General features: G+C 40.5%; 2 protein-coding genes across 5 annotated transcripts in view; one reads left to right on the forward strand and one right to left on the reverse strand.

Annotated features, from left to right (window-relative positions):
- Positions 1 to 10018, reverse strand: part of CFAP99 (cilia and flagella associated protein 99) — a 49843-nt gene extending 39825 nt beyond the window's left edge. Inside the window, exon 1 of the mRNA XM_059845311.1 lies at positions 9897 to 10018. Within this exon, the coding sequence (XP_059701294.1) occupies positions 9897 to 10016 (120 nt within the window). The 5' untranslated portion in view covers positions 10017 to 10018. The remainder of the gene's footprint in view (positions 1 to 9896) is intronic.
- A 3342-nt stretch (positions 10019 to 13360) lies between these two features.
- Positions 13361 to 26476, forward strand: part of ZFYVE28 (zinc finger FYVE-type containing 28) — a 147275-nt gene continuing 134159 nt past the window's right edge. For 3 of the 4 annotated variants that reach the window (XM_059845312.1, XM_059845313.1, XM_059845314.1), the window contains exon 1: positions 13362 to 13642. In XM_059845312.1, the coding sequence (XP_059701295.1) occupies positions 13604 to 13642 (39 nt within the window). In that variant the 5' untranslated portion in view covers positions 13362 to 13603. Of the gene's footprint in view, positions 13643 to 26476 lie in introns of all 4 variants that reach the window. The other variant, XM_059845315.1, reaches the window with a different exon arrangement.

The following is a 26476-nucleotide window of genomic DNA, read 5'->3' on the forward strand; positions in this document are numbered from 1 at the left end:
GAGCTTCACCTTGCCTGGTAGGCTGTCTGCTACCCCTTGATTGCTTTATTTCCCTAATGTGATTCATTTTTACTTTATGGGTGTTATTAGAGGCTGTTGGATGGAACTCTGTGAGTTTTTTGATGAGTGATGCTATACAGGGCTTTGAGATCAAGACAATATAAGGCAAAACTTTTACCATTCTAGTATTTAAATGTAAAAAAATATGCAGGAGAATTCAAAGTGTATTTTCTCAGGTTGTCATTCAGAGCAAGCATCAATTTTTTTCACTACTCCTGTTCAAAACCCAGATTTAATTCATAATTTGTGCATTGTCACCAAGAAAAATGAGGAAAGAGAGTGAAAAATATCTTGAAATGTGAAAAAAAAAAAAAAGGAAAGTATGGAAGTATGGACTCCATCTTGCTAAGCACTGAGGATTCTTGTGAGGCACACAGTTCATTCCAAATACACCTTTTATGGATGAAGATCTATGCAAGTTCTTTCATGAAACTAACAAAGAAAACCCATAAATCTAAGACCCCACCAAATGATGAAATACATATATATACATACATACATACATACATAATATTTGATATGAGATCTCTTCAGAATTTACTAAAAAAGGCAAAAGCAAACCTGAATAACTAAATGGCAAAGTCAGAGAGGCTGCAGTTCCAGTGAAAGCAGGACTGTGACATTTTGAATCTAAAACAATTGCTCCCTTGAGCAAATGGTGTTATTTATGAAGAAATTGCAGAAAACAGTAGCTCTGTTAATAAACACAAAGTCCATCATAAAACTGGTCAAGCCTGTTGGAAACAAGCCCAACAGAAATTCTCTCATTTATCTCTGCTAGAAAGCTAAAATTTCAGTTGTTTTCAAGGTCTTTATTAGATCAGAATCTCTGCATTCATGTTCTGTGTGATTTGATATAAAGTGCTATGGCAAACCTGTGCTTTTCAAATGTACTTTGCAGAGGTGGCCAAAAGGAGACAAAAGGTAACAACAGGACACCACCTGTGCCCACCTCATCTCCTATACAGTGCAGACTGCAGCATAAAAATGCAATTGCCTGTCTACATCTACTCTACTTGGCTGCTCTGAGTTAACAACTCAGTCAGAAGTATTAGGATGAACACAGAAGTTCTTACTCTTGCTTACACCTTGGGCAAGAATGTACAGAACCACTACATGGCCAGGAGACAAGCAACAGGGTGACAAGAAGTGCAGCCTGGGGACAGCTGTGCCCCACATCAGCACTGACTGGCAAATCCTGGGGACCAGAGGACAAAAAGTCTTGTTATGAAACAGAATCAGCTGAATCTGCTTTCAGCCATAGAAGGTACTAAATGTTCTGTTTCTACATGTAAAAACTGAGACTAGTTGAGCAGCCTGCAGCTGTGTCACCTAAGGAAGTGATCTCATCACTACTCAACTAAACAAGACTGGGCAGGAGGAGGACTTGGAGAGGAAATCCCAAAGGTGAGCCAGTTGTTGGTTAAGCCCTGCAGATAATCTAGTGAATCAAAACCTGAGCCAGAGCTTTAAACCAGTTAGGATACTCTCTCGAGAGGAAGTGCATTATGTCCTCTACAAATTTCATCCAGGATATTTACAGTTTATCAGTATATCTGAAATAATAATGGCTTTGGGTAAGTAATGTGTTGGGTAGGTGTAATTTCTAGCACTAATTCCTAAATGCATTCTTTCTGTGGGGCTTTGTGCTGTGCTTTATGCCAGTGAGATGTATTTCACAGAGGGTCAAGTGATCCTGAAATGGTACAGTATGACAGTTTGTATGTTTATAGCAACCTTTGTGGGAGGTTTTCAGAACACTTCACTAGCATTAATTGTATTTCATGAGGTTGCTTTTGGCTAATATAATTTTGCACATGCAGGAACTATGGCATGGAGCAGGTAAGAGATTTGCCCCAAGCAACACACTAAGTCATTGGTGCCAACAAGAATTAATAAACACTAATTTGTGAGCATTTATTCTGTCCATCAGAGCAACTTTTTACCTTTTTAAGTACACTTTAATCACATATTTTTCTGAAACAACTAGCAGTTAGCAAAGTTTGCAAGTATGTCTGAGCCCTTCAGAATAAGGAATGCCAGATAATTTACAGGTGAAAGTAACACATGCAGTGATCATCTCTGTTCATTGAATATTAAAAATATCAGAAGACAAAACAGATCTTGAACAGATACAAATATCTGACAGTATTCTCTTGATGGCATTGAAATCCTGCTTTTTCTGATTACTAAGTGCTTTAAGTTGTAAAAAAACCCTAATTCTGTCTGAATTTCTCCTGAATGGTCCTGGGGAAAACAAGTGATTCTTGTCTAATTATGTGCTGATTAATTTACCTTCCCCCATTTGGGAAAACCCTAGGACCTGTAGCCTGCTTCCATGGATGTGTTTTTCCTGCTGTCTGACACACAGCTGTAGCTGGGAATCAGTCAAGTTTCCTCAAGGAGAGAAGAGACTGGGTAAGAAGGGCTTTGAACACAAACAACTTCCAGCATGGGTTAGTACAAGAAATAAATGATTAATTATGATTAATTCAATTATGATTATAAATTATTAATTCAAGAATGAATTAAATGGAGAAATATCTGCAAAAGGGAAGCTTTTCCACCACAGGTGTATCATAATAAGGCTGGTTACAGTGGGACCTCTTTGAAGGGGCCAGAGAGATCAGAAAAGGAGAGAAAGAAAAGCTCTTCTCTCTGGAGTGAAAAAAGGAAAAACATATCAGCCATGCTCTGTTTGAGACTTCTTAGGCTAAGGACATAATTTAGGTGAAACAAACATTTTAGAAAGAAGATAATATTTGATGAAAAGATAAAATAGCTTTCACCTCCTGAGAGAACTGTGCAATAGTATGTAGTGAACTTGTCTTCTTCTAGGAAGAACGTGCACATTTTGCAGATACAGCCTGATTAGTTTAGAGTGCTTCAGTTACCAGTGCTAGTCCTCTCCAAGGGTCTAATCAAAATGCTGTAAAAATGAAAGAAAATATTCCTACTGACGTCACCAGGGTTTGAATCAGTCACCAGAACCCAGTCTTCCTTGTCTCTGAAGTCAGTGGGAAAACCCCCTGGGATCTTTGGATTTAAGTAGGAAAATATCCTGCTTCTACTATTCACTATCTATGTTGCAGTCACAAGCTAGTGTTTTTCATCTAGAGCAGACAATGCTGACCAATGCTGTATTAAGAGGTACAGGGAACATTATTTTCCCTTGTACTTAATATTAAATCCCAGAACACTGCAGAAAACTCAAATTCCATCATTTCCTTAAAAAGATCCTAATCTGCATTTATGTCAGTAACTAAAAATACAAATTAGACTTCTATGATTTAGTAGGATTTTTTTATTGCACCAAATCTATCATTCTGCCATTACATTGTCTTCATATTTAGATCTATGACTTTTGACATTTGAGGGTTTTACTCCCAATTGAGTAAAATCAGTTGAGTGGGCATGTGTGAGACACAGCTGAACCAGCACAAACGAGAACTATGAAGGGTTGTGCCAAATCACACCATGTTCTTGTGAAATGGGAAGCTCATAAACATATCTTGCTATCAGCATGAGAGGGATAAAGGAGCAGAGCAGTGAATATGGGGTGGCAGTTCTGGTTTTCCAGCAATAAGCTCTTCTGTAGCTGGGGTGTATGTAGGAAGGTCAATATGATGGGTCTGATCCTGCAGCTCTGATTGAAGCAGATGATCCCACTGGAAATGAAGTGAGTTATGTGCATAGAGAAAGGCACAGACATTGCATGGTAACTCCTGTGTTAAAATCTGTCTCTTATCAGAGCCAAACCTTGATTCTGACAGTCACAAGGAAGAACAATACCTGGGATGCTTCAGTTAGGTACAAAATTTAATCTTTTTTCAAAATGAACAGATGCAGTCCAGTCCTGTAAAAGGTCTGATGAAATGATATCCTTGTGTACAACATGCACTGAATGAAAGATCACCTTTGGAGATGGATCATTTTTGATAGATTTAAGTGAAGAATACTTAATAAAAAGAAGGGGGTTTAGTACACAGGAATGAAAGTATTATCTGGACAGCATCAGTCTGATAAAAGGAGCATTAAAAAGCATTTTAGGAAGATAAACAAGGACAAGTAATCTGGCCATTCAAATGAAGAGCAGGAACAGATGTAAATTTGAAAGTGACTATATAATAATTTAAAGATCTGAGACAGACTTAGGAATTATTTTAAGTTAATGTGTAATTCAGGATAATTCAAATTGAATTCTGTTTTAATAGCAACAAAGTCACAATATTGAAGTAAAAGCATTTAACTGGACTTATTTGTTTTTAGGAGGTTTGAGGGAATGATTCTTTGTTATTGAAGGTGAGGGTTTGTTTGTTGCAATTAGGAATCATCCATCATATTGGTAATGAATTTGTGGTTTTATTGAAAATATTTGCAGTGAAAAACAAGTCCAATATTATGTAATAAACATTGTAAATTACAATACAATAAACACGAAGACTGTAAATAACTAAATTACAACTCAAAGTTCCTGGAAGAACATAAAGTCTGATCACTCACTGAGAGTCTGAGAACAATAAACAGAAATTCCTTTTATGGTGTAAAGTTTACATGTAGCAGAAATAAAATATATGGAGTTTAACACCTCTAAACTGATTTTGATCATAACATTCTAATTAGAGGAAACTGTGTTATTAATCTCCCATTATTCAATAATTTAAAATCCTTCCATATTTTATCTCTTTTTCTCTAAAACCAAAGGATGATAATCAGTGAGTTTTCCTAACTCCATTTTTACACAGAAGCCTGAACTGAGAGTTGGAAGATAGGAACTGAGATTTGAAGGTGCCTTTCTTGCTTCCTGAGTGGCCTTCTAGAGATCATCTACTCTCTTGACACCTTGGTTTTAAACACTGACAGCTCCCTGGCACTCAGCAATTTGTTTATGCATTTCCATCACACCAAAAGAACATTATATCTTTATACATGCAGTGGTTCAGGCAGACCTGAACTACTGTCCCAGTAATAGTTCACCTTTCTTTAACCTCACTTTCCTTTTTTTTTTTTGGCACTAATTTTCTGATTTCCTATTTCTGTATTGAAACACTGAGCAGCTGCAAAGTGCAATGAATGAAAAATATCAATGAGTGAAAAATCCCAATGGTTATTTGATGTGGTATCTTCTTGATCTACCTCAATTACAAAAATGCAGGGCAAGATGGGTGCTTTTTTCAAGCAGCACACAGCAGAATCTAATGCCATCGTTTCCTACAAATAAACTGCTTTTCTCATGTACATCAAGGTATGTACAGGATAATGCTGCTAACTTTGGGAATATACTCAGAAGCAGAGTGTACAGCCAAATGTTTTCCAAAGGGATTTCTGTCTCAAAGCTTGAAACAAGATTTCCTACACTGAGAGAATATGCTCTGGTGAAACAGACATTTGAATAAAATTATAAAGATGCATTAAGAAGTTAAAATAATAATAATAATAATAATCAAGAGGTTGATTCTGCTTCTGCTGAAGTTAATGGGTAACCTCCCATGTTATTTGAGAGGAACAAGTTGAGAGCAGCTCACATGGCCTCATACATGTAACTGATTTTTGACAGGAAGTTGTCATTTTTTCAAGTTTTTACCTAATTATTTGGAAATATTGAGTAGTTTCAAACCAAATACAGGGAAACAGCTGGGGATGTATTTTCAAAGTGGCACACAGGGGTCAGCAGTGCCTTACAAACTTTGACCTTTTGGTTTTCTTATGAAAATCCATGCACATTTTGCCAAGTGAAAAATAGCCATTTGCATGTGTTTTGTGTGAATTTAAGCAGTGAAATCCCTGAAGATTCTCTGTGCCCTTACCAAGCCCAGTCCAGGGCAAGCAGAGCTTTCACTACAATACAGGTTGAGCCTGGGACAAGCCATGCTGGGTCAGGGTGGGAGCTCAAACTGAGAGAAGAGATCCTGTCTCACCTATCTTCTCTGTGGCATCTGCCTCTTGTGGCCTTCAGTTTGAAAAGAGAGAGAGAGAGATTTCTCATTTGATTGAGGTACAGTAGAGATTGGAACCAAATGGACAAGAACTTTGAGGTGAGCAGAACAACACCAAAGAGATGAGCAGGACTTGCTGCACAGGGACAATAGTACTGGAACCAACCACTTGAAGAGATGGAACAGGGACAGGTTAAATAAAGACACCTGGGCAAGTAAACTTGAGGGCAAGAGAAAGAACAGGGATAGAAAAATGATGGAGCATAGAACAGAAGTCAGTTTATCCTTCTCTGCCATCCACTCAATATTTGGCTAGCAGAGGATTCCAAACCTCTACAGTAAAGTGCCATTGAGCACTGTCAAAATAGAAACATTTCTACACAGTTTTTATGAGAGACCAAAATATACTATTTCACATAATCATGTATTTTGACTTTTGTTTTAATTATTTATGTAACCTCATGTGCATCTAGAAATTAAAAATAAAATTTTGCTGAAGATTGACTGTGCTCTGAACTGTTGTCACTTTTGCAGCAGCAGAGTGAAACCAAAAGAAACCTGTTGGATTTTGATCAGAATATTCAACAATGACTGATTGCATACTTAGTAAAAGATACAATATGGAAATCTATTAATTCCTTCTTCCTATCATTTATAAATCAAGTATATTTTCAACCTGATGGCTTCAACCTGATTTATTTCTTGCCTCTTTCTTTTTTTTATACATTCATATTGTAAAGTCCTTAATTTTAAAATAGAATTGTTTACCCACTTTCACTTCTTTTCCTGTGTCTCAGTTCACCAGCTATTTTTATGGCTTTAATTTGCAAGGATTCCCACAAGAATGGTCTCATGCTGTTGGTAAATGGTTGACAAGGATATTTGGATCAAGACAGATTGTGCCTTCCAGACTCCCTCCTGTAGCACTGCATCCAACTTCTTTTCATAACATATTCCCATTTATCATGTACACAAATAAGAACCCTAAACTTCAGTCTAGGATGCTCACCCCTCTCTGTGACATTTCCTTCTCCTTGTTATCAGTTTAATTTCAACAGAGCAAAGACAAAGCTTCAGCCCTCTCATGCTCCTTCTTGCCTCAGTTATTGGTTCTATTGCCACCCTGCCTGTCAGTCAAACTCATAACTCCAGAGGTCATTTTTCATGCAGATTACTCCCCAGGATATCATCACCAGTTTATGTGCACATCTCCTTCACTCTTTTTGAACAGTATATTTCAAATAGTATTTTCCTATCACTTCCTAGCTAAAAATCTACGGCAGTGTCTCAGAATTTTCTATTTCACTGAAATAAGTGTGTCTGTTGTGGGTTTAACCAACCCCATCTTAGTAAACCAACCATCTGGAATGCTACTGTTAAGTTCATCCTGCTAGTCCATTGATTTGACCCACTTACTCCACCTACCATATCACAGTTGATTCTAGCACATAAAATTAAAGCTGCCTGTCAAGATGCTTCCCAACTCAGTTCCATCCTACATTTCATTTCTTACTCTTTACTTCTTCCCCATTTCTGATCAGCCAAGGATGCCCATCTCTTCATTTCCTTTATTAGATTTCCAAAGGAGTAATTTTGTTTCATTTCAATCAGTTCCTACATATACTTATATTGCTCTTAAAATCTACTTTATTCTGACAGAGGTTTTGCTCTGCAAGATGTCCTTGGCTCCTAGCAGTTCAGGTGACAATGTGTGGCTGTCAGAGGTCCTTATTTTGAGGACCTGGCACTTGACAAGACTGGCATCACAGTGGCTCCTGCAGCCCCTGCCAGTGGGCTGCTGAACTCCCTTGAACATGTTCTGGAATGACTTGTGTGTATTGTGTTTTTATTTTGAGAGAAATAATCTAGCCCAAAATTATTGTTTTCACCAGGAACATTCCCAGACAGGTGAACAATAGGTTAAGGAGGATATTTTATGAAGGCCATCAATAAGTTATCAAAGAACTGAACAAGACACCTCAGATATCACATTAGAAGACATAAAGACTCTAAACCATCCAAATACAATAGAGATATACACCATGAATGAAACCTACAGTGTTAACTTCTGTATGCACTGTAAAGGGATGGGAAACTATTAAAAGAGTTTAAAAGAACAGAAGACTTGCAGAAAAGTCAACTGTGATATACTGCACACCTAAGTCAGCAAATAAATAAATATGGAGCTGTGTCTTAATTACTTAGATTTGATCTCTTGGTATCTGACTCCCCTGATTTTTTTCTGGTCAGTAGACAACTTGAGCTTTGCTATTTGTTATGCTGCTGGCATGAGACAAACAGGTAGGAATCTAGTCTGTGGTTTAGAGCCAGGCTGTAAATCAGGATACAAACTGAAGGAAGTTTCTGCATGGGTTAGTTAATATTGGCTAATTGGTAAGTTACCAAGCTTGGAAAACATGTGTACAAAAATGCTACAGTATTTTTAGGATCACAAGCCTCTTATGAAACAGAAAAGAAAGAAGTGAGTTTTTCATGATGAATTTTAATCACCCATTTGGTACTGAAACAAAGCTGAATTTTACATAAACACAGATTTTACTTTTTACTTTCTTTGATAAATCCTATGTAGTAGGTGACAAAAACTAGCCCAGAGAAAAGATTTTGGCCTTACCATTGTCCTCAGCTATCTTCCTCGTCCTTCCCCTTCTGAAAGGGTTTATTATGAAACTTTAGATTCATATTTCTCTAGTGGAGTTATAGGAGTTTTGTCTCTGTACCACTTTTCCTGGGCTGACAAGAACAATGATCTGAAGACTCCTTTTTATAAGCACTTATTTTGGCAGCAGTGGTAACTGAATTTACCTGCTCCCTGCCCAGTGAAAAATGATTCTTCTGAAACTGGATCAGTTCCCTGATGTAATTCAGAATATGAATCACAAAGAGTTATGCCAGTACTACAAGGCAGGAGGGCAGGAAAGAAGGGGCCTGAGTGGCAACTGCTGGAGGAGGCAAGCACCCAAGGAATGGGTGTGAAGCCACTGCTCAGCTTTCTTATCACACCTCCATGGTTTGATATTCTTTTAGTCATTGTATTTATGCAAAATCAATGCAAAAGCCTGTCTGACTGGAACAGCAGTGGTTTATACCTTATTGTCAGAAGGGGAAATGAGCACTGGAGCCACAAGGCAGTGTGGAATCAGGGCTCCAACAATGCCATCTAATGACAATGGCACACACAGACAACAGCAGTCTAAACAACATTACTGTCTTCCCTTAGTGGTTTGCTAAAGCTGATTCACTCCACTAGCTGCCTCAGCACAAGTCAGGGTGACACTGAGGACAAAGAGATGGGAAGAGGTGACACACTATGGTCAGGAAGGGATGGGAACTGCTTCAGCCAGAACAGACAAATGGGAAAATCATGGTCTGGCTACTTTCAGTATTAAATTAGAATCTGCTGGATGATTTATTGTCACTGTCCTTCTATTCCACTGTTGTGGTGGTCACTTATATCCTCAAAGCAAGAATAGCTGATCCTGTGACTCAGCTTCTGAACTGCATTTGTACATTCAAATGGGTGGTGCTGTCAGAAACTTCTACTTGGAAGGAAGAAAAGAACAAGAATCTTCAAAACAGCTTAGTCAGAAGTGGAACAGAAGTTTTCCCTATGACTATCTCATCAATTTTAGAAGGCTGTTGCTATTTTTTTTTCCCCTTCCTCTTGTTGCTATGCAAGCAGTTTTTCAAGCCCTCTGATCTTTACTGCCTTGTTTTCTGGTGATAACCATAAGAAATTTGGACTTTACTCATGAACAAAAAATGTCACTGTAAGGAAAATCAATGAAAGTTACAACAACATGTTAGCAAACAGATACCTTTCCTATTAATATCACCCAGTAACAAAGTAAACTGTGTAAGGTCAACCAAAACTTAATATACCTGCAACATCACAGCTGACTCCTTCAGGAAATCCTCCAAGCTCTGATTTTCAGGGTTAAATTTGTTAAGCTGTTGCACTATTAGTGCAATAAGTTCTCTATGGCTGACCATCTTCACCATGGAGAATCCTATAAAAACAGAAAATCATTATTTTTTCGTGCCTCCTTCAGTTGTAGCATAATGCATGGTGATAGGTTCATACAGAAGTCACACTGCAGTAATGTAGAAGAGAACATTTAGGTCAAGCTTTCAAAATCCCAGTTACTCAGAACAGCTGACAGGAGAAATGAAAATACAGTACAAACAGTGAGAAAATAGAAGGCAAAATGATGTATTGCAAAAATCTCAAAATATCTTAAGGATAACTGTTACTGTACCAGGTTATTTGACAAAATAGAATTAAAGATCATTAAAGATAATAATTTGACAAAATAGAATTAAAGATACAGGTCCTACTTTACACACCGCTCTTCCCCGTGAGATGCATCAGAAAGCAAAATTTTAGCCTTAAATTTCATCACATGTTGCTGCAAACAGCCTGTGCCAGTGCCTGCTGTTGTAAAAGCAACAACAGAATGGGAACAGGAGGAGTTCCAAGGAAGCAATGACTGTTGGTCAGCAGGCTGGGCCATGATCACAGCATTTCAGTGCTCTGGGCCACTGCCAAGGCTTCTGAAGGCACAGCAGTGGAGTATTTATGTTTGATGCTTTGCTCGTGAAATGACTGGACTTTGTCTATCTCAAAGGAAGCCTTACCCGTATGTCTGAGAATGTGTAGGACTTGTTACCTCAATTTTAATGTTCAGATGACAAGAACTATAATGCATTTGTTCCTACACACACATGTTGTTTCTATGAAAGACCAATGACAGCAATTATCAGGCCTGAAAGTCATTAATCTGGTTTAGCAATGGGAAAAAATGAGAACAAAAGTAACTTTCTATGGTGAAAATAAAAATGTAATTTTAAAAATAATTCTTGTATTTTATATATGATCATATTTTGATGTCAGAAAAGAATGCCTGATCCTGATGATTCATTCCCACTGTGGTAAACATATTTCATTTCTTGCTTTTAAATATTATGATAATATTTCCAGACACAGTGGTATTGTACTCTGCCTTTCAGCCCCATCTTACTCAATAATTGCCTAAATAGCACTTTTCATTACTAATCTCAAAGAGCTGAAAAAATGAGTTTGTCTGTGAATATGTCCAATACAGCCATTTAGGTGCCTGTTATGAACAAGACAAAATGTCCACATAAAAAACAGTCCAGCAAAACAGGGTTGGACCATGACAAATAAATGGTAAATACAGAAAGAGGCCCCATTGTGCAAGGGAATCACTGTTACTCCACTCCTCTGAGAATCATTTGTTTCTCAGGTAAGAACCTGCCAAGGCTCTTACACTCACAAGGGATTTTGGATAAGCAAGGGAGAAATATCTCTGTACTTTAGACTGAATCATAATTCAGGCTCCAACAGCTCTGCCAGTAACAAATGCTTTTTCTTCTGGCATACCAGTAAGAAATCTGAGCTCTCATGCTCTGAAATCCACACCTCCCCCCAGATAACAATCACTAAACCCCAAAACTGGAATGTGGAAACTAAGATGTGTAGTAAAGCCTTCAGATCTCTGAACATAGAGGGGTTCTTAATAGCAAGGACCCCACTTCTCAGTAAAGAAGCTGCTATTATTATTGTCAATGTTTTAAAACATACACATCAGGAATGAAATTCTTCTGATACAAAATGCACCCTTCTTTTCACACAATCGATTAGAAAACTACTCCAATTATTATGTATAAAAATGATATAAATTTATAGTGTGCATAAAATGGCAGAAATTTTCTTCCATTATCAGCTGTAGATTTCAATTATAGGCATTGAGAACCTGATTTAACCTTATTTTACAGTGGAACTTGGAGATATTTTGAAAGCAATTGCATAGGATAAGAGTGGCCACAATTGTAGGAATTGGTTTCAGTGACCTGAAAGGTTCTTTCAGGTTTTACATCTGCTCAGCCGAGAAGGACTGTGATTGCATTTCCTCTAATGAAAGCTGTCCTTCTTAAAAAGAGCTGAACTAAGCCTCCCTGCCAAATTCAGACAAATCAGATGGAAAATGTTCACTTTGAGGATCTTAATTTTAATTTTCATGTATTTCAATGTTTTGCATGCCTACTGCAAGTGTTTTCCTTAATGTGACATGGTATTTTTTATCTCTTATCTTGTAGAACTCTACAATTAAATAATTATTGTACAAAACCTTCTGCAAATACGTTGTGTTATATTTATGAGGTGGGTTAGCAAATGGACACCAAGGCTGGCTACTTGCCCAAAATTTCAGGGAGCAAAGCCCAGCAACCCTGTCCACAGTGTAACACAGGCCCCCTCGATGTTTTCTGTGGTACTTATGAACACCTAACGAATAGGAAAGCTGAAAGAGGGCAGGTTTAGGTTAGATATTGAGGAGGAATTCTTCCCTGGGAGGGTGGTCAGGCACAGGCACAGGCTGCCCAGGGAAGCTGCGGCTGCTCCATCCCCGGCAGTGCTCAAGGCCCGGCTGGATGGGGCTCGGAGCAATCTGGGACAGGGGAAGGAGTCCCTGCCCATGGCCGGGGCGGTGGGCACGGATTAACTTTAAGGTTCCATCCTACCCAAAGCATTCTGTGATTCTATGATTGTGTGAAAATAAAGGGACGAAGGAGCCACGAGCCTGCCCGGGGTACCCGCCACTGGCACGCATCGGGAATTGCACCCGGCTCTGTCCGGAGGTGTCACGTACGGCCACATCTGCCTTGCACCGCCGCTGCCGTCCTCGGCTGTCCCCGCCGCTCCCGCTCCCGACTGTTCCCGGCGCTCCCCATCCCGTTCCCAGCGGTCCCGCCGGGCCCGTGCCGTCCGTGTCCTGCCGCGCAGGGACCCCGGACGGCGCAGGGACCCCGCGCGTGCCGTTGCCAAGGAGCGCAAGGCCTGCTGGGAGCTGTAGTCCTGCTGCGAGCCCTCTTCAGTGTTGCCAAACGGCGCGACGGGGGACCCGGAACTACAGAGAGGGGAAACAAGATGGCGGTGGTTGTTTGCTGCCGTTGCCAAGGAGCTAGTGCCTCGCCCCCGCGGTATTTCCGCTCACGGGCAGCCAGCGGTAGGTGACGCCCCGGTTTCCGGGGCACGGATAGCGCTGGCGGGCGCAGGAGAGCCTGCGATTCCCGAGCGGACGGCCTCAGCGCGGCCTGCGGAAAACTACAACTCCCGGCAGCCAGTGCAACAAGGAGGTCTCCGGGGCGTGGTCTACGCTGCACGCAGTCTCCCCGCCCCCTCCGCGTGTTACGCAAATGAGCAGTCGGGTGGGCGGGGTGACTGCGCTGGCCCGCCCCGGGCCGCCACCCGATTGGGTGGGGAGGGGAGGGCGCGGGGGCGGTGTCGCGCATGCGCCCTGGGGCGGCGCTGCCGCCGGCCGCGCAATGTTTTGGGGGCGGTCGGGGCGGCGCGGAGCGCGCGGAGCCGCCGGACGGTCCCTGCGCTGACGGGAGCGCCCGGCGGCCGCTCCGCGGGACCAGGCGGCGGAGCAGGGGGAGAACGCGACCCGGCGGAGCCTCCCAGCGAGGGGCACGGCTCGCTTCGGTCCTGTGAGCGGCGCGGGTGGGGAGCCGGCAGCTCCCGTGGCGGCAGCGGCGGCGGCAGCGGGGTGTCAGCGGCCGCGGTGATGATGAACAGGTTCCGAAAGTGGCTGTACAAACCCAAGGCAAGTTGCGAGGAGCCGCCGCTGCCCGGGGTCGCCGTCACCCCGCGGGTGCAAGTCGGGACGCGGTTCGCGGCGGATCCGGGCGCGGAGCCGCGGGTCGCTCCGCGGCCGGGAGGCGCCGTGTGGGGCGAGCGGAGCCCGCGGGCGCTCAGCGGGTCCCGGCGGCCGCGGGCCGGGAGCGGGAGCGGCTCCGGCGGCGCGGAGCGCGGCGCCCGCTGCGGCGGGGGATGACAAAGCAGAGCGGCAGCCGCGGGGCTGCTCCGACTCGGGGGAAGGCGGCCCGGGGCGGGCTCGGGGCTCTGCCCGGCACCGCGGAGGGGCTGCGGGGCTGGCGGCCGTGCCCGGGCAGCGCTCCCGGGTGCGCTGCGGGCTGCGCCGAGCCCGGAGCCGGGAGATGTTCGGGCGCTCCTGTTGTGCCGTTAGCGCCGTGTGTGTGCACCTGGAAAGTTCGTAAGTTAGGAGATTTATTGGAAGGCGCTCTGTAGGTGAGTTATTTTGTGTCCTTCTCGCTTTGAAATTCTTGGAAGGGATCCAAGAATCGCAGTTTGCTTTGCAATGAAATTATCATCTTCTGGCTCGAGTTAAGTAACAACTGTCTGGAGGGTGATCTTGTCTGGCATGTGACGTTCGGCTCGTAAATCAAGGGCATACTGGTTTTGAACATCTATAGCATCTTTTTCTTGTCCAGGCATTACAGCAGTTAGTATCGGTATTCGCTTTCTGAAGTCTTTGATTTAATTTTGGCTCCTGTTGGTCACTATCAGTCGTTTTTTCCTATGCTTTACTATCAGCGCTGGGTCTCAGTTTGTAAACCTGCCATGTACTCAGTTCTTTTGGCTGGATTATGGCCAGTGTGTTGCAGTGGGGGGAAAAAAAAAGTGGTGATGCTGCTGCAAAAGAAAAGTTCATATTATGCTAGCTTTGTGGATTTTACGTGTAGTCCTAACTCTTGAGTACTGCTGAAGAACACATAATTGTCAGATATTGCTGCTAATAACTGCAAGGGAGATAATTTAGAGATTTAGTAACCAAAAATACAGTAATAAGTTATAGATAACTTTCATTGAGTTTTCTTATTTTCATGTGCTTTATACAAGGAAAAAACTAAGAGAAGAGTAGTTAATTAACAAAAATAAATACTGTTAATCTTAAATGCAGAGGAAATCTTTGTGAATATAGCTTTTTCACTATTTTTTTAAACAGAACTCATTGACTTCTCATTGGTTTTCTTTCTAATGGAGATTTTATATTTTTGTGATAAAACATGTTTTTTACTATACTATCCCTCTGTTGTAAGGTGTGTGTTTGGCATTCAGGGTCTGTATCAGACAATGTATACTTAAAGTTTTGTGGGACTCCTCTGAGGTGAAGGAACTTTCCTAGCCTGTTGCATGACACTGGGCCTCATAAATCAGGAACACATATTGCTGTTGGTTTAGAACCAGCACTGCTGCTTTTTGTTCTGTATTTGTACCTTTGCCAACAGTTTTTCTTAGTTTCAGTAGCTTGCAACATCATTTTTGTTCTGGTATTCAGAATGGGTTGCTGGCGAATTGTAAGAGCTTCAGAAAAAGGCATTTTTCCTGGTGTGCTGTTGAGTGGGTGTGGATCATGTCATGAAATACACAGAGGTTTGAATAGCACTTCTTATGTAAAGGGTGAGACAGAGGCTCTCACACGTAGAGACTGTACCTTTCCTGGTTGCATTGCTTGCTTTTATATTTAAAGGAATTTGCAAGAATGCCTTCCCAAAAGATCAGTGGGTTCCAGGGTCTGTTTTGGATGTAATTGCATTTTGAGGAGAACTTTGCTTAATACTTATTCTGGTGGGGGCTCTCAGGTCTCAGGACTTATGTTATTTGGAACCCTCTGTTAGGCACTATGGGCTCCAAGTGCATTTTATCAGGTAGGTTTTGCTACTCCTGGTGGTGGGGAATACTTCTGAAGTATTCCAGGTCCTACTGCCATATAATAGGACCTCTGCATGGCAGTAGATTTTGGCACCACTGGATGTTTAGCCCAGAGTTTTGATGGCTGTTCAGAGGTGCTTTTGAAGGTGAGGGGTGGGATGACATCAGAGTGCAGCAAATTCATGGTACAGCCTCCTCAGAAACCTGAATATATTGTTTAGCTTAATCCTAGGGGAACCATTTCAAAATTCATCCCTGAAAAAAACACAGCCCCAAAATATGTAAATTAATTCAGCTTAATCTTTTTAAATGGTGGAGACAAGGAAATGGAATAGAACAGAGTGCATAACAAGGTGGAATCACAAAAGTCTTGGGGTAATCATTACTGCAAAAGATGCAGGACCTGCATCCAGGCAAGGATATTTACTTGGTAACTGCTGCCTCTGTTTGAACATACCAAGAATGGCAGAGAAAATGTGGGTGTAGGAAGTGGAAAGTCTTGACTAATGTTGGGAGCGTGTCACGAGAGCAGCACGACTTCCCTAGATCCTTCCCTAGATCCTGTTCAGTCAGCGCTCTTCCTGCCCAGCTGTGTTCCTCAGGTATGCTGATCTGCCAGATTCTAATAAACCAGATCAAATGCCAGTGGTGGAGGTAACCAGAGAATGAAATAAATAGCAGTGACGTGATCTGTAGAGCTGCTGGGAGGCAGACTTTTAACTGATGTATTGGAGACAGGACAGAGACAAGATTTTGTTTTGTTTCCAGCCTCCTGTGCCACATTGATTGATGTTTAATTTTTAAAGTGTTGTCTGTAATATGTGTTTAGCTTTTGGGGATTGTGGATTCAATGTGTTTTTAAGTGTTTGGAGGGAGGCTGGTGTTTGCTTCTGAACACTTTTGCAGAGGGGTGATTTGAAGCAGTAGTGTTCTTGGACTGCAGCACATCGGTGGAACAGTAGTTACTCTGGGTTTGACCTCCTCAGGACTGCAAGATTCCCAGGCATCACCATCTTCCTGAGACAAAAGAATGATCCTGTCTAAATCAAGATATTTGTCTGTGTGAGCAGATATAACAGGAATGTTCCCTGCCACTTCAGGGAATTTCTTATCTTGTACCTGCTGGAACATTCCACAGGTGTCCGGGCAGAACCTGCTCCCAGGCAGATCTGAGTGTCCAGCACAAATACAAAACTGGGCTGGTTTTGCAGAGATTTGAAATGCATTTAATGTCCAAAGAATTCAGAATAATTTCTGGGAGTGCTGCTGCTTAAATCCGGAGACTAGCTTGAAAAATGCGTGGGTAACTAGCTCAAAGGGGTACCTGCTTTGAATTGAGCTCATGTTTATTGATATTTTGGAAGAGCTGTTTTGTATATGATGGGGAGAAAAAAGTCTGTCTCTAACCGCAACTTGAATGTGTTTTTTAATCTGTTTAGCATAACAGACTGAAACATCTTCAGTGTGTGTTTATTTTTCATATTTTTATTTAAAAAATATTGCTTATTTGTTGTTAAATCTCTGAAATTTTTTGCCCCTTGTTTCTTTCACATAGTAAATGTGAACTTTTAGCAGTTAAGGTAAAGAATTTCTTACATTTCTGTAATTGAGTCCAAATCTGTAGTTGTTGGTGGTAAAGCTACTGCTTTGTGAATGCCTGGCTCCAGTTAAAGGATGCTCACAAAATATGCATAAAGTCTGGAGGTTTTGTAGGTGTGGTTTAAACACCCCCTCCTCTAAGACTGACCAAAGTGCAGCTGTGCCCTCAGCGCCTGTTTTAAATCCAAGGCTGTCTGACTCCCAGGGGGTGTGAAGGTGGGTTCACGGAAATGGCCCCAACTTGTAGCTAGGAGTGAACACTTAGAACAAGTGGATACTCAGCACAGCTCTTTCACACCCTTCAGAGGCTGAGCATCTTCTCCCCCTGGAGTGCTTGAGATGCTGAGAATTGTAGTTGCTTTCTTCCCATGTGTTTGTTCTGAAATACTGTTCATGGGTTTCTTAAATCTGCTAATTACTTTCTGCGGGTGGATTAGCAGATACCTCTTCAAGAGGTTCTTGCTGCCTGTTAATGTGTCTCTGCAGTGGTGCTCTGTGAGCAGAAACAGCATTTAGGGGTAAGTGGAATGGCAGGTATTTGGAGAAGGCTTGTTTCTATGTCTGTGCATAGTGCCTTTTTCTTACCATTTTTAAGGTTCTTTTTAGCTATATTTCTATGGAAGTGAGCCATAGCTAGTAATAATTGTTGCTACTAATAGTTGTTAAAGGACTGGGAACAGCAGCTAGGTATGCTAATTTAAGAAAAGGCTTAATAGACAGTAAAAGGGTATCTTGGAACAAGCAGGTTAGATGAAGAGAGTATGCCTAGCGAATCTGGAGCACTCACTTAAAGTAGAAAAGTGAGAGGCAGTGGTAAAACTCAAAAATAGTCAAATAACCTCTAGGAGATTCTGTATTTGCACAAGGAGAAGTGCTCAAAAAAAAAAAAGAAAGAAAAAAAAATCCTAGGTGAATGTTGAACATCAAAAACTTCACAAAGAGTAATCTTTCTCAGCAACCTTGTCATGGTTACGTAGTGGCAGAGCTGACTCCAATAAGTAAAAGTTGGGAAATACAATAGGAAGTAGCTGATTTGGTTTTTTTTAATGGTATGAGAAGAAACATGTTTGCAGGATTTTTTGTAGGAAAAGACTGTAAGTAGAAAAAGGGATTTTAAATATGAATTGAAATTTGTTAAAAGAATGGAAGGTAGTAAAAAAGTACACAGTTGACTGTTCTTAACATAATGCAAAAAGCATTTTTAAAATTGGGTCATTAGAATGAGATGCAGGAGGAGAGAGAATTATTTTGAGCAGCATTTAAATGGATGGAAATGGTCAGAAATGAAAAAGGACAAAGCTGCTGGAATTGCCAAGCAGCTATTGATACTAGTTTGGGGGAGTGAATAAAAGAGGAAAGATGATTTCCCAGTGAGAGATGGAAAGCAGCTAGCATCTTATTTTAGCTATGATTTCCAAATCTTACGAGTGAAAGGTTTGCTGTTCACAGAAGAGAATTAGAGCAAGTTTATTCTTGGGAAAAATGTCTTACAATGAACAGTGAAAAAACAGGTAAAAGCTATTTATAACTTACTTTCATTTGACTGGTGCCATACAGTATTCAAAACCTTTGGGCACAGCAGTCTGTGAACAAAATTTATTACTTAGTATAATATTTACATTAGCAACTAATGGCTTTCCAAGACAGAAGATTGAGGAGTTTTTCTTACTTGAGAAAACAGCTGTTACTGGGTTTTTGAAAAGTCACTGTTTTAATGATCAGCTCTTTGATCTCACTTATCTGTGTAATTATTCTTGTTGCCCCTCTCTGATCAGAGTCTGCAGCTATTTAACTACATTAATCAGTGTTATTGATAACAATCCTGAGGAAGGCAACTTATAAATCATCATGCATTATTCAGTCTTGCATATTGAATTGCTTCATTTTAGAAGCACCATCTAGTGGTTTGAACACAAGTGTGGGAGCTAATAATTCTTTGCTGCTGTATAGTAGCACTGCAGCTAAATCAAGACAATTACCTGCAGTCCTGTTGTTTCTTAGTCTTGGTTTACCTGTAGCTGAAAAAGGGAAGGACGCCACTATTGCAATTGTCTGAGAGAATTGCTTGTTTGTTCTTAATTACTCTGATGTGACATGTATTTGTACCTTGTGAAATTATTTTTTGATGTGGATTGCTGTGAGCAGACTCAAAATGTCTCAGATCCAAGGTCCATCTAGTCTGGTGTGATGTCTGGTGGTTATCTCTTTCTCTGTCCTGCAGCAGATGCCTAGGGACAAAGAAGAGACAAATGGAAACTGCTGTTTCTTCTGGGCTCTTTTAAAAAATGTGGTAGTCTGCAGCACAGGAGTTTGTTGAGCTATAGATTGTGCTCTTATAATTCAACAGATCATGAAGTTGTTTCTTTTAAATGACTAAGAATTTTTCAATTCATTAATATTTCTGGTCTCCATGATTGCTGGATTCTCAGTGCTTAAAGCTGATTTTGACTGCAGTGGAGTAAACATTTTCTTCAGAATATTTTCAAACATCCAGTGGTGTTACCTAATGTGTCCCTTGTCCTGCAGACTCATCTTCTGGTGTTTCCCCAGGAAACCTGGTTTGAATGTTTAGATTCTGTTGTTCTCCTCCCACAATGTGATGGTACTAAGCAGAATTTACAAAAAAATTACTTCTTAGAAATCACAATGCATTTATCCTAGGTTATTTTAGAGAAATGACAAAAAAACTCCCACTAAGAATATCCTCAGCACTGGACCACAGTAAAACATTTTTTTACTGAACTAACTGAAAAATAAGCAGTGCAAATGCTGTAGATGTGCTGCATTTAACTGCTTTAATAGTTATGATGATCTACTTTCCTGGCAGTTGTGCTGGCAACATTGACTTAAATTAATTCAGTAGAACTATTTTTAAATAATGATGTTAAAAATAAATTAATTGAAGGCTTTGTATGTTTATTTGGCTCACATTTGAAGACTGACCCACCTTCCTAGTGCATGTGAAAGAGCAAGTTTCTCCAGCTTGATTGTTTTACTGGAGGATGATGCTAAATTTGAGTCTGTCTTACCTGTTCTCAGCTGAGTCTTTGTTTACATCTTGAACTTAGTCGATGTTGCAACTATTCATTGTATCTCAAATGACAAGCTGGAATCCGTGGTGTGATGGCCATGTGCCCCTGCTTGCATTCAGGGAGGGAGCTGCTGCATTCCATCCTAGCTGAGGCTCTGGAATCCCTGAAACTCGGCCTGCCCCTAAGTCAGCTAAAGCAGAGCGCTGAGCCTGGCTCTGGGGGACAGCTCAGTGTCACAGGATAGGCTTTTCCTTCGAGGCAGTGTCAGCTGCCTGCTTCTTGAAAACAGGTGAGTGACAGAAGCTGTAATGCATTTTCTAGAAGTCTGCATTTAGGGTGGAGCAAAGAATGAGGGGCTTTTTTGGGAGATAGAATGTTTGGACAACTTAAATATAATGTATTCCTGGCTCAGTATGACTTGCTGGAGTGACTGTAAGGTCTTGCTCTTACTCATTTATTTTGATGATGAGGGTTAGACTAACAACATCCTATTTGTCTCTTCTACCCTGCAGCCTGTAGGGTTTTCCTGCTGTCATTCCAGAAGTCAGTGGCTTTTTTGCATTACTATTTAGGCCTCTAGCCTGACAATTCCTCTTGACCTTCCTGATCCCATAGATGGTGGTTCTTCCTCTGGTCCCTCTGCGTTCACCACCCTCTCCTCCATTGCTGTTTCTGCTTTTGATACTGTTTAGGAGTAAGATGCCCTGAAAAGCTGATAAACAGGAGCTGAGTTGTGCCTCCACTTTGCTTAGTCTTGGTAGGCCACAAGCTTGTTTTTCTTCTCTTGTGGGGTCTTTATTCATACTTGAAAGTCATTCAGAATGAATAATGTAAGAGTGGGCATCACATCAGTACTGGGTACACCACTCTGGGTGAATGAATGAAAGGGTGGCAGATGGGGGAAAAGAAGCTGGAGGAGACAGGTGAAGAAGATGGGTTGAAGAAAAGACTTGGCATAGAAATGGAAGAAAAACAGTTTGAGAGAGGAAAATGAGAGGATGATTCTCCTACTCTTTCAAAATGCCTGCTCTTTATTTTGAAATAGAACACAGGTTAATTTAAATCAGGGTGATGTTTATGCTGGAATGTGTTAATTCCTGTCATCATGTGGCACTTTGATCTCTGAGAATCATAGGTGGCTGAGGCTAAACTAACTGGATGCTCAGGGTGTTCTGCATTTCTGCTTTACATTCTTCTAATTCTCTTTGTAGCCTTTTAGTTTAGGAAACATTTCCTGACATTCTGAAGTCCATCAGATGTTCAAAACCACAGTTTTTTTAGGTTACTGTTTCTTGCCAAGAAATGACCTGAGCTTGAAAGGAGTCTTCAGTATTTGTCTAGAAATGGCTTTTGGATGTTTGTCATCTAATAAACTTTTTTAGGAATGGTGTGGGCTCTCATAGTAATGTCTCTTTGTCTAATTCTCCTTCTGTAAGCACCAAGCTCCAGGCAGAAATTTTACCTTTCTGTTTTGGTCCAGTTGTTGAAGTCTGTGTGCTCCTAGCATACAAATGAGAACATACCAGCATTCTTCCTGTAAAATCTTCCAAATCCTCTCAAAGCACTGTCTGCTTTTTACTTTATTTTCAAGATGCCTGTATAGAGAGTGGATGTCTGCATTGCTAACCATTTAATGTTTTTGTTCCTAAGTATTTTTTGTAAAGCTGGACCAGGACATCTGGTCTAGTCAACAGCCTTACAAAAATGTCTTGATGGAGTTGATGTCATTTTATGGTGCAGGGTGAATGGAAGCCCTTACAGAAATAAGGAAGAGTTAGTATGATGTAAGGAACAGGCAAAAATGCAAAGGGCCTTCAAATCTCATCTGGAAACTGTGCTTTATTTTGCTGTGTATTTTAAAGAGTCTTGTAGGTCCTCACCAAGGTGTAAGAGATGAAATGGGAATGGCAGCTTGCTTTTTCTGGAAGCCTGGTGATGAGTGGTGGTTACATGAGGTCCTGTAAGGACATGTGGTGCCTTGGATGCTTACTGCAAGTGCACACACAGACACTGTGTGGCTGTGATTTTGATTGCAGTGGTTTTTCTTTAAGTCTGTTTCTCTTTGATATGAATGTTCGTGGTGGAGAGTTTGGCTGGATCTAGAGGTTTGTTCTCAAGACCATAGGTAGCAGTGTGTTCTTTTGAGGAATGATCTTCCTGTGCACTGCATAGCTATCTCACTTTTTTTGGTAAAAAGTTGAGCATAAGGAAGTTTTGTCATCATCAGCAGGAAATAATTGGAAGATGCCTTATGTTAAACAGTGCCTATGGTGCACTGACAGGTGCTCACTGGTGTTAATTGTTAATTTGGCTAATATTTTCTTTGTATTGAAGTGGTTGAGAACTGATGTGTTCATGTTGGAGAGTGGTGGTGGTGGTGTTCTGGAGTTATTTTATGGAAGGGTATCTTTGGTAATTTTATTGCATTTTGATAATTCCTTTGTTAATGGTTTTGTTGAAGCAGCTAAGTATATTTGAAGAGAATATTATATCCACAGCAAGTATTCTCATTTTCAGTAAGACTGGTTTTTGTGGCTTTTTTTTTTTTGTTTGCTTTGCTGTTACTTGGTTTTTAATTTTTTGTTTGTTTCTTTTTATTTTTTCCCCTAGGCTATATCATACCCTTATGTCCAAAAGTTTTGTTTACTGCTTGCAATGTCTTCTGTTTCTCTAACATTACTTCCACCTAGATTTTTTTGGTGGGGTTTTGTGCATAATTGCAAACCTTCTATAAATGTCTTTCCTTCTTGATTTCAGTCAGGATGCTTGAGAAATACTAGACCTGATAGTAGTGGTGACAGTAGGAAGACAGGAACTGAAGTAGAAAGGCAGTAGGCTTTTTTCTGTTCTCTTCTCTCACTTGAACAGACAAGGAAGCAAGGCTTCTTATTGGGCATTTAGGCAGCATTTATCTTTATTTTAGAGTCTGTATTCTCTTGGCAATTTTTTTTGTCCAGTGATTTTTAAAGTTGTATTTTCTCAATTAATTTGCCACACTATTTCCTTTGGCAATTTCTTTATTTCAGGAAGCCTTAGTCTTAGGTTGTACCTGTTTTTCAGTTTATTTCTTTTTCTATTGAATTTTAGAGTTTCTATTTGGCAGTTTCGTAGTGGGCAGTCCTGTGTATACTTGATTCAATAAACCAATAAGATAATGTTAAAACAACTCTTGTGAATTTTGAAGTATTTTTAGATATGGAACTGGGATACATTGTTTTTCAAAAATGAATGAATCTTTAGAAAGATTACATACTTTTCTGTGTGAAAACATTAAAACCATGTTTTGCTCTGCATTAGAAATGTTCTGTTAATTTCTTGGTGTAATATAGGTATATCTGTCTTCATGGATATATAATCTATATCTTCATGGATATATAATCTGTTCTGATGTTAACAAAGTAATGTTGGTGAATTGTAGGTGCCTCATTTTATTTATTTCCTGTGTGAAACAAAGGGGTTGTCTATTGTATAATATCTGACTTGTTCCTTGCGTTTGATCAGCTTCATTAGCTTTTTGATTAATTTAGAAAAGAAATGTGTCTGGTAGAAACCTGTACTTAGTGAGAAATCATATGCAATGTAAGACAGTAATTCATGAGTAATCCTGAAGAGTTAAGAGGTGACAACCTTTCTCCTGGAAACATTAGTTTTACTGTAGGAAAGATAAGCACAATTTTTGCTTAAGCCCAGGGTTATTTGTTATCAGTCAGGTCAAGCAATGAAGTGTTGTGGGGTTGGTTCCAGCTCTTTTTACAGTTATTTCTCAGTCTGTCTATATCCACATGTGCCTGCATGTTGTGTGTGATCCAAAACCTGTATCATCTGTGCCTCTTTCAAATACAAATAGTCATGCTTCCTGTCTCTGAAATGGGGGACTGAGGCTGGAAGGTGAGAAGGGGTTATTTGGTGCCCTAAATGTAGGTCAGTAGCCAAACTAGCCAGAAAAGCTTAATTTGGGAGTTTCTCAACCAACCACTTTATTCGTTATTTGCCACTTTCTATCCAGTGCTTTTTTATGAGCTGATTTTTCCTTTCAGGGTACCCTGCAATATCATTTTACAGCTGAAGCAATAGACCAGATTGTATGTACTTTGCTATTCAAAGATTGGAGTGCAACTTACTGTTGCCATATGTTTAGATTTAGTGTCCAACTCCTCCTTACAAATGAGAACATATGGGAGATAGGTAATGGTGATTTTCAACTGTTAATTAGTCATGGCTAAAATGATGCCTCACTGCCATCCCTCCAGTTAGTTCTGTCTTGCTCATCTCCCCCTCGTGGTAGCATCTCTGGTGCATGTGGACTTGCAAAACTTCTGAGGGGAAAAAAGAAAATAATTCCTTCTGCTAAAATGCTTTTGTAATTTGGAGGGTGTGAGTCCTCAACTGAGGTGGGGCCTTTTACTTCCAGATTTTATGTTTTCTTTGCTCTTTGTGAAATCAAGTTGTTGATGTAATGGTGCATAGTAAAACAGGAATTAGATGCAAAGTGTGGGTACCTGTGATGTAAACAGGCTTTACAGTGTTGGATGAAAGTTTTATAAGTAATGACTAATCTTAACCTTTGAACCTGTTTTTGCAAACTCATGATAGGATGTGGATTTTAGTTACTCAGTCTGGTTGCTTGAACCCTATTACTACACACTGTTTATTACTCCCTCCTTTTACTGCCTATGAGGTAACTTTTCTATTGCAATGACTGAAATCTTCTGTTAAATAAGATATGGTCAAATTATTAGTGCAATAGTGATCACTTCAGAGCAAAGAGAGGCTTATTTGCCTGTCTCCAGTGTCCAGGATACCTGACTCTCATCAAGAATTTTTGTACTCTCCCCTTGTGAATTTTAAGTCAACCAGGACAACATTGAAAATGCAGAAATGCTGCTGGTGCTCAGCTGGTTTTTCAGCTTGCAGCCATGTGCTCCTGTCTTACCTCCCTGATGTTGGTGCTGGAAATTATGTATCTGTGTCTTGATAGATTGGATCATCTTTCTAGGACAGGTGGAAACTTCCTTCCTTTTTTTATATAGTTTTACAGGCTCAGTTACCAGCTTAACTGGGGAGAGGGGCAGCATGAACTCCTCCTCTGGTGGCAGGATGGTCTTTATATATTCCTTGTATCAGCTGTGGAGTTGCATGTTTAGTGTCTTTAGGGCTTCTGTTTTATGTTTTACTCATCATGTAAATACTGGTAGAATGAAACCCCGGCCCAAATTGCACCAATTCTGTTGTTCTGTGTTTTGTATAGAAAGTTAATTTCTGTAACACAGAGGCCAGTCTGAAACTCAGGTGAAGTCATGTGGGACTGAGAGCTGGGCTTCTGATTCAATTCTTTAGCATAAAATAGGCTCACCCAAAGTTATTTTTAGGTGACATTAAGGTTCAGACCTTGTATAAAATGTTAATGCAAGTAATCTTGCAGTGTTACAGGCACAGATAGCTCGTGCTGGATGCAAACCTCTGCAGGAGTAGCAGGGCAAGGCAGTGATATTTATGCAAAGGACAAGGTTTTCATTCTTGAACTGTGTGGTGCTTTGAGCTAGCTGTTCTTACCAAAAAGAGCTGTGAAGTTATGTGGTGAATGCTTTACTGTGAGTTTGGCATGTCTGTTCTGTTTCGAGTTCCATATGTGAATTATCAAACCTAAAACTTGTTAATTTTGGGCTTGGAACCAGTAGAGTAAAAGATCAGCTAATTACACTATTTAAACATTAAAAAAATGTTAAATACTTTAAAAGCATTTCCTGTATTTAATTTTCATCAGCTGGCTCAGAATTAATATATTGAAATGACAGTATTGTCAGATACTGTAATATTTTTCACTGTGTGCTTACTGTAATGAGATTTAGAAAACTGTAAGAAAGAGGAGAATACAAATCCTTGTTAATTTTAACCAAAAGCAGTTGGTTCTTTCCTTTTTTTTGCCTTGCACTTTGTTTTTGAAAGTTAGCAAATAAAACTTCTGCACAGCTAAATAAAAAAGTAAGAGCTGGGATACACAAGTAGAGGTGCTCTTGCTTTGTACATTCCTGCCCCCATCTCTCCAGTAGTAAAGCTGCACAAGTCACTGCATTCTGCACTGAGTGGCACTATACCACTTTGTAGTGGCACTGAGTGGTCATAATAAGAGCTGGAAGTTTTGCTCTTCTTGAGGAGCAACTCTTAAAGCAGCAGAAGCTGCTTCTAGGGAGGTTATTTGCTTAAGCAACTTCAGAGCGATATGGAGGATGCTATTACATAAAGTGTTTCCATATCTGTGTGCCTGCTTTCCCTGGTCCCCAGTCCATGAGATC

The sequence above is a fragment of the Haemorhous mexicanus genome, chromosome 4, assembly GCF_027477595.1.
Source record: "Haemorhous mexicanus isolate bHaeMex1 chromosome 4, bHaeMex1.pri, whole genome shotgun sequence".
Classification (NCBI taxonomy): Eukaryota; Metazoa; Chordata; class Aves; order Passeriformes; family Fringillidae; genus Haemorhous; species Haemorhous mexicanus.